The 13510-nt window shown below is 39.2% G+C and overlaps 1 protein-coding gene across 1 annotated transcript in view; it reads left to right on the top strand.

The window, feature by feature from the left end:
• nlrc3 (NLR family, CARD domain containing 3) overlaps nucleotides 1-13014 on the top strand; it is a 19259-nt gene extending 6245 nt beyond the window's left edge. The window contains exons 2-18 of the mRNA XM_037690862.1: nucleotides 414-677; nucleotides 875-2621; nucleotides 2704-2790; nucleotides 5101-5184; nucleotides 6751-6834; nucleotides 6913-6996; nucleotides 7125-7208; nucleotides 8004-8087; nucleotides 8269-8352; nucleotides 8449-8532; nucleotides 8875-8958; nucleotides 10160-10243; nucleotides 10457-10540; nucleotides 10702-10785; nucleotides 12160-12243; nucleotides 12717-12800; nucleotides 12907-13014. Of these exons, the coding sequence (XP_037546790.1) occupies nucleotides 414-677; nucleotides 875-2621; nucleotides 2704-2790; nucleotides 5101-5184; nucleotides 6751-6834; nucleotides 6913-6996; nucleotides 7125-7208; nucleotides 8004-8087; nucleotides 8269-8352; nucleotides 8449-8532; nucleotides 8875-8958; nucleotides 10160-10243; nucleotides 10457-10540; nucleotides 10702-10785; nucleotides 12160-12243; nucleotides 12717-12800; nucleotides 12907-12997 (3281 nt within the window). The 3' untranslated portion in view covers nucleotides 12998-13014. The remainder of the gene's footprint in view (nucleotides 1-413; nucleotides 678-874; nucleotides 2622-2703; nucleotides 2791-5100; nucleotides 5185-6750; nucleotides 6835-6912; nucleotides 6997-7124; nucleotides 7209-8003; nucleotides 8088-8268; nucleotides 8353-8448; nucleotides 8533-8874; nucleotides 8959-10159; nucleotides 10244-10456; nucleotides 10541-10701; nucleotides 10786-12159; nucleotides 12244-12716; nucleotides 12801-12906) is intronic.
• Nucleotides 13015-13510: the final 496 nt, after the last annotated feature.

Here is a 13510-nt window from a genome sequence, read left to right as displayed (position 1 = left end):
AAGTAGCGAGGGACTATTGTAATTCTAATAAGTCAGTTCACCTGTGAGGTTTTGGAAACACTATTGTAATACCATGCTCAGCGTATTGATACTAATAAATTTATGTAAGGTAAACTGGCTACCATTTGTTTGCTCCATTGGTTGTTTTGTTTACATCAGAGCTGACTTAACTTGATCAAAATGTTCTAGAGATGTGTTTGACATTTTACACATATCAAATGACTTTCAGTGATTATGTCACCGTCATGTCTTAGTAAAAAGCTTTTTTTATTTTTAATTGTAGTAGAAGAATTGTGGCTCTAGAACAGTCTTTGGTCTCTCTACTAAATATTGAAAGGTAGTGCTTTGTCTCTTTTTGGCATAATCCAACTGGTCTTATTGAGTGGTTTTATCAGAGTTTTGTTTCACTTTAGATCTTCGGTGGATCCAGAAGTGCCAAGACCAGCTACGGAGATTTATTTCATCTTCCTTCTTGGTGGAAATATTACATCACCTCAGAAAGGTGGGCGTCCTGACTTTGGCTGAGGAGACTGACATTATGGAAGCTGGCCAATTACAGGACCAAGTTAACATGCTTACCACTATTGTCTCTGGCAAGGAGAGTCAATGCTCTGATGCCTTACAAGCTTTCATAGAGAGCTCAGATTCTCCAGCTGCTCAACTTATATTAAACCATGGTAAGAGGCTCAAACTAAAATAAAACTGAAGTGGCTCATGAGTTAATTTCTAAATCATCTTAATGCATATTTAAACTGTGCTTGTGGCCCAGACTATTTAGTCTACAGGAAATTGTTAGCAGGGCCTTTGATATTTTTGACAAATAAAATGTACTTTTGGTAGTTCTTTAACAGCAACTTTTTTATTTTCTTCTTAGATTCCATGTTTAAAAAGCACAAAGAGTTGCTTTTGCAGCAATTTGAAAAGTACAGGGACAGAGATTCTGTCAGCTGCCCAAAACTGAACATCTCCTCAAGACCCTTACTGCTGGTTGACGGACTTTCTGACTTCCAACAAAAGGAGCACGACCTGATGCAGGTGGGAGTAACTCGAGGTGGCAAAAGAAACCACCTGAGGCAGCTGGGGCTAGAGAAGCTCTTTGAGCCTCTGACACGGGTTAGTTTGCCTCCCAGGGTCTCCCTGACTGTTGGGGTAGCTGGCATTGGCAAAACAACCTGGGTACGACACTTCGTCAGACAGTGGAGCCAAGGGCTCACCTGCACAGAGATACACTTCGTATTACCTTTCACTTTCTGCGAACTGAACTTGCTGGAGCGACTTTCTGTAGAGAGGTTAGTGAAAATGACTTTTCCTCATTTGACAGACCCCAGTTTGGTCTTGAGTAGTGCATGCCGAACACTGCTCATATTTGATGGTTTGGATGAGTTTCGCACAACTTTAAATTTCACTGATGCAGCTTCTTGCAACGACCCAAAGAAAGAAATTCCCCTTGACAACCTAATTACTAACATCATCCGAGGGAATATGCTTCCAGAGGTGGCTGTGTGGGTGACTTCAAGACCAGGAATTGCCTCACTTATTCCTGGAGGACTGCTAGACAGGGTAACAGAGATCCCAGGATTCAGTCCCTCTGACATCCAGATCTTTCTCAAACACCACTTCTCTGAGAAGGATTTTGCCAGCAGAATGTGGGGACACTTGGAGTCCCATAAGACCTTGATGGTTATATGCTATATACCATGCATTTGCTGGATGGTAGCTGACACTTTGTTATACATCATGCAGAGTGGAACACAGGAAAGCCTCCCTAAGACTTGCACTGAGCTGTATGCCCATTTTTGTTCCATGAAAGCTGAAGTAGGTGAACCAAGAGGCAGGGAGCCTGTAAAAATGGAACAGCTTCACGGGACAAATCGTAAACTGCTTGCAAACCTTGGGCGGATGGCATTCTATGGCCTCCTAAAACGCAAGTACACCTTCAGTGAACAAGATTTCAGAGCTTACGGGATTGATTTACTGTTAACTCAAAGCAGTTTTGGAGCTGGAATTCTTATTCGAGGAGAATCCGCCATACACACAACGTACAGGTTTACACATCTGACATTGCAGGAGTTTCTTGCAGCTACTTTCTACCATGTTTCATCGAAGCGAGCCATCTTTGACCTGTTCTCTGAAAGCACTATGTCTTGGCCAAAGATCGGCTTCCAAAACCACTTTAAAAGTGCCTTTCAGAACTCACAACAAGCTGAAAATGGTCACTTGGATTTATTTGTGCGATTCCTGACAGGCTTGCTGTGTCCAACAGTGCTTAAAACTCTTGCTGGGCTCCTGACTCTCGGGAAAGACGATGGGAATCAGAAGGCATGGGCAGCAGGGTTTTTGCAAGGTCTCTTAACCAGCGTGGGTGCTGTGATTTCCCACCGGGCTGTCAACTTGGGGTACTGCTTACAAGAGCTACAACACACAGAGCAGCTTCGGAGTATAGAGGAGGACCTACGGCTTGGTAACTTGGCTGGAAAGTTAACCCGGCCTCACTGCATAGTGCTGGCATACCTGCTACACGTCTCTCCAGAGTGCAGCGAACAGACCAACCTGACAGGCTGTCTGAACTACACAACAGTGAAAAGTTTACTCCCGCAGCTACTGTATTGTAGTCATCTCAGGTCAGATTGTCAAAGCACCATCTCTCAGTTGGTTAAAGCTCAGAGACGTGTGGCTGAAATCTTTCTGCTACTTGTTGAACAGGTTGGAGAATAACAACTTCAAAGACGATGTGATGGAATTGCTCGGAAGCCTCTTGAGTGCCAAAGACTGCCACATCCACAAAATAAGGTTAAATCACATTAAAAGTTTAATTTCTTGTCATGTTAAAGTATCACTTATGGAACATTTACCCATCCCATAGGTCTAAACCAAATGGAGTTTCTTAATTGCGCAGATGATGACAGAACATTTTTATCATTGTTAAAATGTTGCCTGAGTGCCACCTAAATGGTAAATCTATAAATAAATAAAGAAATAAATGAAATAAAAACATAACAACAGGATTATGACGTTGCAGATGTTTTGCTTCCCATTGGGGCAGCTGCAGCACAGTGATAGGGCAGCTGTTGTATGACTGGAAATTCACAGATTCAATTCCCCACTATGGTCATGTGTCACGGTGTACTTGTGCTCTTTGCGCGCTTAAATAGCTGCCCATTGCTCCACTTGTGTATGTTTCATGTGTGTGATGGGACAAATGCAGAGAACACATTTTGTCATTGTATATGAATATACAACAACATATTCTTTGATTTCAAAAGTATAAAGTATGGGGTTCCCAGTTTAACTCTTGGAGATGTCTTGTTTATGTAGCTAATTTAAATTCATATGATCATTGCAGTCTTTGTTAACCTAGCTCTAAAAAGTAAAAAAATAAAAAATAAATTTTGGGCCCCGTTTTGGCCATTTGTGTACTTGACAGCACTTGTTCTCTCAGAAACTGAAGCTTTTTTTAATCCTGGTCTGTGAGAAGTTTGTGGAAACCCTGGCATTGGTTTTATATTGTGCATGGGCACTACAGGCTGCAGTCAGTACATTTCTGTGCCTGGACAATTAGATGAACAACAGTAATGGCAGATAGAGTGCTGTTTTGTGCTACTCACCCTTTGCAATGTGAAGGAGCAAACTAACCGCATCCTCAGACCAAACGAGTGGATGGAGTTTTCATGTTGTCTCCATGCATGCGTGGGTTTTCTCCGGGTACTCCGGTTTCCTCCCACAGACCAAAAACCACCCGCTTCGAATGTTATCAGCCATTAAATGGTCGTTATTAGTTGTTATCATCCCCATATGTAGCAGTCAGACTGCCCCTCCTGTACCTCCTAGTGGGTTTAAAGGTACGTTGTTAGCGATGATAACAGGCTCCGTTTTTACCTTTGTTAGCGCTCATAATAGCTTCACGTGGTTAGGTTTAGAGTAAAGGGTCTGGCGGTTAGGTTTAGGGTCTTGGTTAGGTTTAGGCACAAGGGTAAGGGGGTTTAGTTTAGGGTTGGTCTTCTGGGTCAGGTGTAAGGTTAGGTTTAGTAAAAAGGTTACATAAGCTGAAAAAAACAAAAAAGACACTTCCTGGTTTACCCCTGTGCGACGCTGCTTATTATCAGTGATAATAACAATAATAACGTACCTTTAAACCTACTAGGAGGTAGGTGGGACAGTCTCACTGCTACATATGGGGATGATAACAACTAATAACAGGCATTTAATGGACTGATAACATCCGAAGCCGCTCCCTAAAACATACACGTTAGGCTGATTGATAACTCTAAATTGTCCCTAGGTGTGAGTGAGAGAGTGAATGGTTGTTTGTCTCATCTGTCTCTGTGTCCCTGTGATGGACTGGAGACCTGTCCAGGGTGTAGGCTGCATCGCACACAGTGACTGCTGGATATGGACACCAGTGATCCCCATGACCCGAAAAAGAAGAAGCGGGTAAAGATAATGGATGGATGGATGGATGTTCGTTCATTCGTACGTTCGTTCGTTCACTCGTTCATTTGTACGTTCATTCATACGTTCGTTCGTTCGTACGTTCGTTCCATGATTAGCATTGAACAAACACTAATGTGTCCAGAGATTTGTTTTTTACGTCTAAACAGAGCCTTGGAATTAAAATGACTGGATATCAGGATTACGTATTGCTCTAAAGGTTTTAGAAAGCTATAATATGAAACCTCCTCTTCTGCCTAAAGCAGTTTTTTTTCTTATTTAATGTAGGCTTCCTTTAATCCCCCCCCCCCCCCCCCCACAATATTTGTCTACCATACTCTGTTGAGAACATGAGAGCAGGAACTTTTTAGCCCTCAAAACTGTGTCCTTTATCACTGAGGTATAGGTGCAAAGTTGAGTTTTGGACTGAGGAACTGGCTCTCCTTTGTGAGGAAGTCTAAAAAAGCCACAGAACAGAACACGGGAAGCAAAATGTCCTCAACTTTAAAATATAAGCCCAGTTGTTTTGTTTGTATATTTTTGGTGGGGATTTGCCATGTCCTGGATGTTTGAGAATCTGCACACCTAAATGGTACTGGTCTAAATAATGAAATCAATTGCTAACAGTATGTTGTGCCAATGAATTGTAAACTCTTGGGTTCATCTTCACAGTTTGGCAGACAATGCCATCAGCAACAAGGGAGCCAAAGCCTTGAGCCGAGCCCTCCTAGTGAATCGAACACTAACATCTTTCAAGTAAGAGTTCATTCCTGTCTGAATCTAATAATTAGTATGAGATTGTGTTCAGCATATTCATTCTGGATACACACATTTCTTCATATGGCTTACTGAACTCTTTTTCAGAAACTGCAACAAAATCTCCATTCGGTTATTTGTAAATTTAATAGACGTCAAAGTACAACTGTTCCTTGAATTAAAGCTTGTGTAAAATTTGATGATTAAATCACACACAAAAAGGTGAAATTGTTTAATATTGTAGTAAAACACCAGTTTTTATTTAATACACATTTTATGTGAAGTTACAAATTCTTAGCAAAAGCAATACGTGTCCATTCAGTCTGAGTAGGTTTAACCTGTTTCACAATCGTTAGTCATTACATGTCTCATCAGTTTCAAAGGGAAATAGAATTGGACTTCAGTCAGGTTAGTTTTTCTAAACCCCTTGATGTTGTGTGTCATACAGAATAAAAATTGTTTGGATGAAGTAATTAAAAGTCTAGCATGTTAAGAAGGAATGCATTTTGCCAAGTAGCTGCATTCCACATAAAGTTGAGACTAAAATCATCTTGTATTGAGAAGAGACAGCGATGCTTAATTTTCAAACGATTTCTTAAAATATATTTTAGTGATTCTTAAGATCTTTCATTAAAAGACAGACAAGATTCAAGCCACCAGATAATTCCAAATTTAAAGCAAATGTGTCACACACAAGGTAATAGCAATTGCTGTTAATAACTCAATTAGCAAACATACATACAGGTATACAATATACGGTATGTGTATATATATATGTGTATGTGCGTATATACAATAAATAATACATAGATATTTTAGTTAATATGGAGATCCTGACATCTTCTTATTCCAAATGCAATGTTACTCTGGGCGCATCTGCATTTCAGAACTTGGGTCCACTATCTTGCTTTCTCGTTCTTACTTTTCTCATCTCTTTTGACTCAAGAACTGGCCGGTGCTCAGATTTGATTGTTTCTATTGTTGGTAAGCAGAGCTTCAGGTGACGTTGCTTTATGCAGTGACAGACTGTGCGACAATGGTTTCCCAGGAGACCCAGAGCCCATGTGCTTGTATTGATCATTTCTCATGCTCGAGGGCTTGTGGGTCAGTGGTTTCCAATTTCTGTTTTCATGCACTGACATATCCTCAGACCCCCCAAGTAATACTGTCAGAGTAAAGAGGATCAAAGTTCTTTTTTCTACTGAGAAACCTTTATTTTGATCTTGACAGAAGTTATAGCAATGTTCGGTTTGAAGTAAAACCTATGATCAACTATTTCTCGTCTGTTACTCAAGTTACTCAAAGTGTTACTTGTTGCAACAAGTAACACTTTGTGTTTGCTGCAACAATTTGTTGCAGAGCTTTTATCCTCTCTCCTAATTTTGGTTGAGTGTATTTCTAGATTTGTTATAATTGTCCAAAGACAATGGAGATATTGAATGAAGAAACAGGACACCTTTTCCTTCGTACTTGTGTCTGTTATATAAAAGTTCAAACTTTAAGTTTCTTGCTTTTTAGAAAACTGAGTTTGTTTTATTTAAAGTTGACCTCTTTATTATTATCCAGCCTCAGGAACAACAGCATCGGATCTAGAGGTGCGAAGTTCCTTGCAGAGGCTCTGAAAATGAACCAAGTTCTGACATCGATTAAGTGAGAGTATCTTTGATTTATACGTTCAAATATTCGTGCTAAAAACAATTTTACCAGATCTGAATATGTCTTCACCAGCTTGCAGAACAACGCCATTGAAGAGGAGGGTGCTCAGGCCCTTGCAGAGGTGCTACAAAGCAACCGCAAGCTGGTGACTCTGAAGTAAGTTTAGCCTTGATTTCAGTCAGTGTCTGGTACTAACTGTATGAGAAAGGAGCCAAAATAAAGTATTTGATGGTTATATACTGTAAAGTTTAATGCGTTTTCCTTCGATGCATGTGATGTTTCAGCTTGCGGAAGAATACGATTGGAGCCGGTGGAGCCAAAAGGATTGCTGATGCACTGAAGATAAACCGAACTCTTACAAAGTTGATGTAATCACTTTAAAACTCATCTGATAGTTCTGGTGCTCTTTCTATTCACATGTTTGTGGATTTAAATTTAGCTGTCCATTAACAGACTAACTTGTTGCTTACTGTCAGTATGTTCAGACAATACACTTGATTTCATGTTACCTATAAATAAACACAAAGCTTATATTTAAATCACTGAACTCAAATGAATTGGTTTGAAGATCCTTAAATAAACTGGTTCAGAGTTTAGGTGATCAAGACAAAATCTGAGACAATTGTTGAAAAGCAAATTATGTAATCGTCAGTCTTTCAGGCAACCCTACTTTCAAAATGCATTTTTTTAATTCTGAGTTGAAAAAAAAAAAAAGGACCAATCAGCTTTTTATTAAATAACGAGGGTCAAAACCAAACCTCTGTGATATTATAAGTTTTATTAGACCACATTACATGGAATATTAGAGTTTTGTGAAGGCATCAATAATGCAAAGCAATAAATGTGTTTTGTTACCTTTCAGATTGTGTCCTTTTTGGGGAAAGTCTTGCTTAATTCATCAAGGCAATACCAAACAAGCATGGTGCTATGAGCTTGTAGCAATGTTGCATCTCTTCCCAAGTTTTCTTAAAAATAATGAATGATTAATTAATTTAAAAAAAAAGTGATTTGAAAATGAAATAGTCACATTTATTTGATTCTACATTTTAAATGTATTTAAATTATGTTTAGTAGTGATTCCCATTGTGGTGTATTCCATGTTCCGCTTTAAACCATTTAACAGTGTTTTAGTATTTCCAGTGTTGTCTTTTTCTTTTCTACAGTCTTTGCAGTAACCAGCTCGGGGACAAGGGAACAGTGGCTCTGGCTGAAGCTTTGACATTAAACCACACTCTGCTGTCACTTCAGTCAGTATCCTATGATTTCAGTGCATTTTAGCTTATGTGTTTCCAGTTCTTTGCAATCAAACAGTGCTTTGCTAATGCATTTGGGCATTATGGGACAATACTTTGGTTTGATAGGTGGAGAAGCAAATGGCAACCTCTTCTTGCAAGTCATTGATTATAGATGCATTTAACCCCTTTTCAGACTTCAAAGTAACTCAATTAGCAACAGAGGGATGACAGCACTGACCAAATCCCTGAGGCTGAACCGAGGCTTGGTCTCTCTGAAGTGAGTATCAAACCTTTTATTTTTTTTTCTGAATGATTTAATTGGTATAGTCATCCCAGACCTGTCTTTTATTCCTGTGTTTCTCTGTTCATACAGTCTGAGGGAGAACTCAATCGGGGTGGAAGGAGCTAAGAACATGGCTCAAGCCTTGCAGGAAAACAACACTTTACAGGAACTTGAGTGAGTCACCTCATTATTATCAGCGCAGGATAATTATCCACTGCTGTGTGGAGCAAGCTGACTTTACAGTAAAGAGGAATCCTCAAAGCTGCTGTATGATGGAAAAGCACAGATTATTGTGATGCTCTCACAGCTTGTCAGCTCTAGTGTTATGATGATTATTACCTTTTTTTAATTAATGCCAATATCACTCTTTAAAGCGAAGTGAAAAAGCCCAAGCACTGAGAATGACAAACACATTGATAGTGATATGTTTGTGTCAATTTTTATTGTGTCATTGTTCATTGCATCATTTCTGGCTCTGTCTGCATGTGTTTGAATGTTTGCATGTCTGCGTCCCAGTCTCACAGCAAACCTGCTACACGATGACGGGGTTCAAGCAATAGCTGGAGCGATCAAGTTTAACCAGGGACTAACCTCTCTGCAGTAAGCGGACTTTGTTTTACGGAATCGGTGAATCAAGCAAAGTTAGCTCACATTAATGTGGGAAGTTTAAGCCACAGAACGGTGTGTGTTTAGAGTTGGAAAGCTGCTTGGAAAGTGTTAAGACCTCACCTATTATCGGACACACTTGGCGTTTGCAACGTTGCACTTGCGTTTTGAAGCCAAACATGGCTGCACAGCTGGAAACCTGAGCTCTGCCTCCCACAGCCAATTACGTTCAGCTCACAAAAACATGAAACCATAAGTAAAACAAGAAATGTTATTACCCTGGATTCAGATGTTCATGTTTGTCAACTAATTCCAATAAGATGCATTTAAAACGTTTAAGTAGAACAGTTGTTTAGTTTTAACCATTTTTTATTGGTTATTTGATTATTAACTGCAGCCTTTTAATTTTGCTGTCTAATTTGACTTAAATGGGCAGCACTACACTTTATGATGAAATTCTAGTTGTAATAAACAAACACAAACACACAAACAATTTTTACTGACATTTATTTGAATCAAATTTAATGCAAATAAAGTTTTTATGTTCATCTACTGGAACTGAAAAGCTACCAGTTGCGTATGCTTTTATGCACATTATAAAAATTAAAAATAAAATATTATGAAGGATTGCATTTTTCAAACCAAAGTTTTAATCAAAGATGTTGCATAATTCATAAGGCTTCATAGTGAGTGTTGGAGATGACTCTCAGCTACTACCTCACTAAATTTTAGCTTGATGTCAGTGAAAGTGATTGAGTTTTGATCATATTTGTGTCTAATAAGGTTGACTTGCTGTGGCAGCCATTTTGAATTAGGTTGATGTCAAACAATGATCCGTTGTGGTTGCCTATTAAATTATATCAATATAAATATTACTTTCCTTAAACCAGTGGTTCAGTAGATATTTTGTTAACAGGCAGACAAATGAGCACATGGATGCACAGGCACAAGCATTATCACCTGGCTTTAATGGCTCCACATGATTCATATTTAAATACAGGTTTTGTATGCATGCTGTGAATAAAAAGTTAGAAAACACATGTTGCTGATAAAAAAAAACAACTGTTCCATCTGAATATAGAGAAATAAAAAGGAGTTTTAATATCAGAGTTGTACGAAAGAGCACCAGTCATTTCTGTTTTATTCTCCTAATTGTTATATTTGACCCTGAGTATATTTATTCTCTTTTTTCCAGCCTCCAGTGGAATTTCATCAAGTCCACAGCCACTAAAGCTCTAGCTCAAGCACTTCTCTCCAACACCAAAATTCAGCTCCTGGAGTGAGGCGCGCACACCAGTTCACTCACCTCCATCCCACACGCTGCAGTTTCTCTTTATTTATGTCAGCTGTTAAAGCAGATTCTGCCCATAGCTAATGACTTGTTTACTGATTAATGATGGTTATATCTGCTGTGATACTGAACAAAAAAGGTGGAATAGTTCCTCACAGCAGGCGGAGTTTGAATATGTTTTCTCTTCATCATCTGCTGCAGTCTACAAGAAAATGCTATCGGTAACGAGGGTGTCATTTTTCTTGCTGAAGCTCTGAAAATCAACAAGTCTCTGAGAACCCTGTGGTTGGTATCCACGAACAATAACTAAATTATAGTTTTACTCTGAAACATTTAAATGTAAGTTTGTGCAATGACTTCTTTATTTTTCTCTTTCTCTCTCTCAACACTTCACCCCGGTCATGTTTTATTTTATTTTATTATTTTTTTACACGTCGTCTGTTAAGTCTGCAGGGAGTTTCAGCAGGTCAGAGCGGTGCTGTTGCCATGGCAGAAGCTCTGGTGGCCAATCAAACTTTGCGAACATTAGAGTGAGTCCACGTCCTTGCTTATTTATTTATTTATTTATTTATTTTTATCCTTTTGGATGTTTGACATTCAGTCACTGTCACCAAGTGAGCTAATTTATCCTTATTGGACTGTTGAGAAGCATTTATAAAACTTTGTTTATGTTTGACTGGATAACTTTAATTATAGCAGAACAGTTAAAAGCGGCATCTTTATTAAAATGTATAAACATTCTCAATCTGAAAGGAAAAGTGGAACTCTAAAAATAACATTTAAAACTAACATAAAATAAAATCACAGAGAACGTATGCTGTGAACTTGAGGTTGTTGGGACTTAAGCTGATGGAAGAAAAAGAGGAATCTTGATCTTTTATATGAACCTCGCCTGATTTTTTTTTTTGCACGCAGAGTGCACACAGATCTTATTGGTTCCCAGGCCTGGTCCTTGAGGAACACCATCCTGCATGTTTTAGTTGTTTCCCAGCTCCAACACACCTGATTCAAGATGGCGATGAGATTGTTCTAGAATTGCTTGGAGTAGCTCTGTTACATTCATTCTGAGATATGCTTTTGAAAACTCCAACTCATGTTTTTCTGGATGTAAAGCCCTTTTTTTTGGACGATTGTTTCCTCTGGTTTGGATGCTGTGCAGCTGGAAGAATTGTTGCTCAAATCTCAAATGAGTTGAAAAGGAGGCTCCGTGGATGCATTCCCCTCAACCTGCCAGCTGAGCTTGAGTGGCTGACCACTAAGATCCTAAGAGCTCCTAAAAAGCTCTTGGAACTGGCAAGAAATGCGGCTTGTGACAGCAAAAGGACCGGGATTGCCCCCCGGCACCTGCAGCTGGCTGTCCGCAGCAACGAGGAGCTTGACAAGCTGCTGGAAGGAGTGGCCATCGCTCTGGGAGGAGTTCTGCCCGACATTAGAATGATCCTGCAGCCCGGAGAATAGAGAGGCCAGCCGAGTCTGGGTGGACAGCGGACAACATCTGCGGCCAGTTTCTTCAGATCCACTGTGGGACGGACCTTTACAAGAGATCCTTCCTGCCTACAGCCATCAGTATCTATAACATCTCAATGAAATGAGGATAACAAGTTACAACATTTAATTTCCCTTTGGAATTAATAAAGTATTTTTGAACTGAATTAAATTCAGTGATTAAATTACTTCCTCATGTCCTGCAGCAGCCTGTTAATCACCCATTAATTAAAAGCAGGTGTGTTGGAGCAGAGAAACAACTAAAACATTCAGGATGGTGTTCCTCAAGGACCAGGGTTGGGAACCCCTGCTTTAGAGTATTTACTGAAACTGCTCTGAGGAGATGCTCATACATGTACAGGTAGTTACAGTTCATTTGTGTTCCTAACCTTTTGTGTTTCCTGCTGTGGGGGTTTCAGTCTGCGTGGGAATTCTGTAGGGATGGAGGGAGCGAAGGCCCTGGCCAACGCCTTGAAATGCAACAGAAGCCTTAAATCATTAAAGTAAGTCCTGACTGCAGCTAAATGTCACACATCTGGACCAAAACCTTTACACGCATGATGCGTCACTTTCAAACCTAAAGCTGTTGGAGTTTACTAGAAACAAATATTACCGGCATTTTGTTTTAGCAGTTGTTTTTGTTGTTGTTGTTTTTCTAATTATGAACATTTAATAGTTCAATACAAGTTGGTGTCATACTTTACAGTATTCTACCAAAATGCTACAGCACTGAGTGATGCTGGTTTTTGCAGCTTCTTTTAATTCTGTTAAACTTGATTTATGTCAGACTGGCGTCATTTTCACAGCTGTCATTATTGTCCGATTTGTAAAGCGTCTAAAAAAAGTTTATTTTGTAAATGTCACATTTTCTGAAAAAGCAGCATGTCACTTGCAGTATTCACCCCAGTGAGCACTTAAATAAATAAGCTTGACATGTGATGGACTAAAAACAGTGACTGAGTCTGTGAATCACCAGTCTGCAGGAAAACTCACTGGGAATGGATGGAGCCATATTTATTGCAACAGCTCTAAAGGGAAACCATCAGCTAACATACATCAAGTATGTTTATTTTGTTGTTGTTGTTTTTGCTGCATCATCTATGGGTTCATGAATCTGTTAACAATAAATTGTTTATCTTTTTTTTATTTTTTTTTTTGCTCTGTAGTTTGCAAGGAAATGGCATTGGAGAGTCTGGAGCGAAGGTCATATCTGATGCCATAAGAGCCAGTGCTTCAGGCTGTGTGGTGGACATCTAACCAATGAAAGAAGAGTGTTTACACAGAAGGAAGAACTTCAGTCATAATTTAGTCAAACTCTTGCTTTACAATGCACTTTAATACCACATGCTCAGTTGGTAGAATATTGGCACGATGAAATATTTATGGCAAAATGACAAATTGTCACTGAAGAGCTTATCAGTGTTGGGAAAAATAAATTAAAAGCCTAGCATTCCTTGAAAAAAGGGTGTGTGTGTCACCACCTTTCTTCTCAGTTTTAAACTAATGTAAATAAGTGCAATCTCAAACGAGGTCTTGTAAGATGTGTTAGTGCTCAGAGTATGTGCAGATAATGAGTCTAAGCTACTACCACAGCAAATCTAGCCCAGTATCTGTTTATTTGACTGATTTAAATACATTTTTGTGTTGGTGAAGGTCAATTAGCTGTGGCAGCCACCTGGAATAGGATTGACTCCAAAATGTATGGAGTTGTAGATGTACACCCATTAATTACTTTCACTAAAAAGCTCAGTGATTCAATCGATATTTTGC

This window comes from Nematolebias whitei, chromosome 17 (genome assembly GCF_014905685.2).
Source record: "Nematolebias whitei isolate Nwh7 chromosome 17, NemWhi1, whole genome shotgun sequence".
Classification (NCBI taxonomy): domain Eukaryota; kingdom Metazoa; phylum Chordata; class Actinopteri; order Cyprinodontiformes; family Rivulidae; genus Nematolebias; species Nematolebias whitei.
The sequence above is the reverse complement of the archived record's forward strand: the minus strand, read 5'-3'. Positions and strand labels throughout refer to the sequence as shown.